Here is a 2,627-nt window from a genome sequence, read left to right as displayed (position 1 = left end):
CCTCACAGCACAGCCTCTAGGCTGCTTCCCCCGAGACCTCTCAGATGTGCAGTGTGTTCACAGCAGCTCCCTGAGCAGGAACCAGCACAGCACAATCAGGGGTAGTGATTAACTCCCCTTTTCCCTGTGCTCTTCAGGCACTGCCCTTGGCAGCACTGCCTTCCACACCTCCTGCTCTGTGTCTATAGCAACTGGAGAACACACACCCCTCCCAGAGGCTCTGGCAGGGCAGCATGGCAGAGGAGTGGGAGCTGAGAGGTGAGCCAGCGAGGTGTGTGCTCCCAAGGGGGCTGTGGGCACAAGGACTTTCCTTCTCACACAGTAGCCAGCTTCCCTAGCACCCCTCCCCACAGCCAGGCTGCTCTTTGCTCAGCTTGTGGAAAAAAGAAACCTGTGTGGCAGGAGGGAACAAGCATCCACAGGGAGAACGCTCACAAATATCCAAGGCAGGGGAAATTCGGGTGTGGGACCCCAGGGGATTGTTGGCCTGGGGCACAGCAGATGCTTAGGAAGATAGAAAAGCAACACGTGGTGTTCTCCACTGGTGGCATCTCCCTCTGGTGGTCTCCCAGGCGTGCAGAAGCAGATCTCATTCGGGTCGTGCCAGGAGAGGAAGATGTTCCCTCTGCACCATGCCCCGGGCAGGCTGGGCATCCAGCACCCTCCCAGCAGGGGACACCCTGTGCTCGGGCCAGGCTCTTACCTCACTCAAGAAGTAAGTTGCTCATTTTTTGTGCTCAAAGCTTTTCCTTCACAGATTTCAGGAGCAACAGGGCTATGGCCAGCTGGATTTTGTGCTCAAAGCTTTTCCTTCACAGAAGGGACCGATTTCAGGAGCAATAGGCCAGCTGGACACAGAGCCCCCCACCCCTGCCCTGCTAAGTCATTGTATGAGGTATTCACATCTACCTAGAAAACCAAATCCCTCTTCCCTTCCAACCATACCAATCCTCAAAGCTCCAGCTGTTGCAGCGTTCTACTTCAGTGAGAAATTAGAGCAGTGAACAGGAAAAACTGTGTTCAGGCACTTCAGCCCTTCCCCTGATGCAAACGGGGTCTTAAAAATGTCAGTAAGACACTTTTGCTTTTGAATCACAGAGAAGCAGCCTCAGATCCTCTTTGGAAAACAAACCACTGAGCAAGAAAGGCTACGTGCTAGGAGCAAGGACAGCCCAGCGTTTCCCACCAGAGCCCCAGGTAAGAACAGCACATTTCAAAGCAGCAGAGCTGCAGCTTTACAAGAATTTTAGGCTCTTCCTAACAGACTCCATCAGTTTCGAGCACATTTGCTGTTGCTGCCTCCCACTGAGTATCTAGGGCAGCTATAAATCTCTGTACATACAGCCTGGTGGGAGCCCAGAGATCAAATCAGCTCTGGCAACAGCAACACATGCATTTGCATGTCCACATTCCTTTGTATCACACACACACACACGTGTAAATGTACCCACTGAGGTGAAATCAGGGAGGGAGCTCAGCTATACTAGCTGAACAAACACATTATAATGTTTTCTGGCCCAGCTTCTCTAGAATAACAATATATTAAGTGACATTTTCTCTCTTGCAGCCTGTGAGTCCTGGCCCAGCAGTGTACCAGTCATTCTGGAAGAAAGAAGGAAAATGCCAGCCTGCCTATGCTCCATTTTCTGCTAAGACACCACGATTTCCAGATAAGCCTTCAGATAAAGAACTTTTCCCTGGGTAATGTAACTCATTTTCTAATGCTTTTAATACTAAGCAGGAGCACTAGCAGAGAGAAACACTAAGACACAAATAGAAGATAAACTAAGACAGGTATCTGAGTTCCTAGTAATGCTTTTTTTATCTTCAAGAAGCTCCCCTGCTTTAGTCTTTAGAATACCACAACATGCATTTCTCCCATGGATGGATGCAAGGCTGGTAAATTCTGGTATCACAAACATCATACAGCAGCTCCAGAAATGAGATATTCTGCACCTCTTCTCTTTAGACCTGGAACTTATGAAGCAGACAAGCAATTACACAAACAAATCACTTGGCCAATGAAGTTTGGGTCTCCAGACTGGTCTTTAGGGCCAATGTCAGCACAGAGGATGCCAAAAATGGAGGTCCAGAAGGTAAGGAAAGGGATAAGGAGATGTTATTGCTGTCTCAATGCTTGTGAAAAAGGAAATTGTGGGGTTACTTCAGTGCATTTGCACTATGTTCTGCCACCCTTTCCTCACTGGGCTGCTGGGTATGAGACTCTACTAACCATGGGCACAAGACACAAAGTGATTTTCTGTCAGAAAACACTCATTTGCAAAAAAAACCCCAAACCAAACCCTTCTACTAAGAGATTTGCTCTGGAAGTTTCCATCCACAAAGTGATTAACCTGAGCTCTTAGTACTGTGTAGCTCTGCTGAAAAGAAATCCCTTAAGATTGAAACATAGCTTCATGTTCTGCTCACCCCCTCACATCTCCCTGTGTTTTTCTGAAGCTGTTGTTGCTCATCTCTAACTGATAGTTGTCTTTTAGCTGACCATGGACAGAGAATTGAGGAGACACCGGGACCGACTGGCCTACCTGAGTCTGTACTACAGCTGAGCAGCAGGGCTGCTGCCCCATCTCCTCCCCTCCAGGGGGGCAGCTCAGGCTTCCCCCCAC

General features: G+C 49.0%; 1 protein-coding gene across 1 annotated transcript; it reads left to right on the top strand.

Moving 5' to 3' along the window:
* Nucleotides 1-233: 233 nt before the first annotated feature.
* On the top strand, nt 234-2,567 carry PIFO (primary cilia formation). The gene is made up of 6 exons (XM_008944248.1): nt 234-258; nt 573-715; nt 1,099-1,197; nt 1,568-1,701; nt 1,970-2,096; nt 2,499-2,567. The coding sequence occupies exons 1-6, from the start codon at nt 234-236 to the stop codon at nt 2,565-2,567; spliced, it is 597 nt and encodes a 198-aa protein (XP_008942496.1).
* The last annotated feature ends 60 nt before the right edge of the window (nt 2,568-2,627 follow it).

This window comes from Merops nubicus, unplaced genomic scaffold, assembly GCF_000691845.1.
Source record: "Merops nubicus isolate BGI_N331 unplaced genomic scaffold, ASM69184v1 scaffold7437, whole genome shotgun sequence".
NCBI lineage: Eukaryota > Metazoa > Chordata > Aves > Coraciiformes > Meropidae > Merops > Merops nubicus.
Note: the sequence above shows the minus strand (reverse complement) of the source record. Positions and strands in the feature narration are given on the sequence as shown.

Coding starts and splice junctions, on each gene's coding strand:
- PIFO (XM_008944248.1), top strand. CDS start 234: ATGGCAGAGGAGTGGGAGCTGAGAG. Junction 259..572: donor AGAGGAGTGGGAGCTGAGAG/GTGAGCCAGCGA, acceptor GTGGTCTCCCAG/GCGTGCAGAAGCAGATCTCA. Junction 1,198..1,567: donor GTTTCCCACCAGAGCCCCAG/GTAAGAACAGCA, acceptor TCTCTCTTGCAG/CCTGTGAGTCCTGGCCCAGC.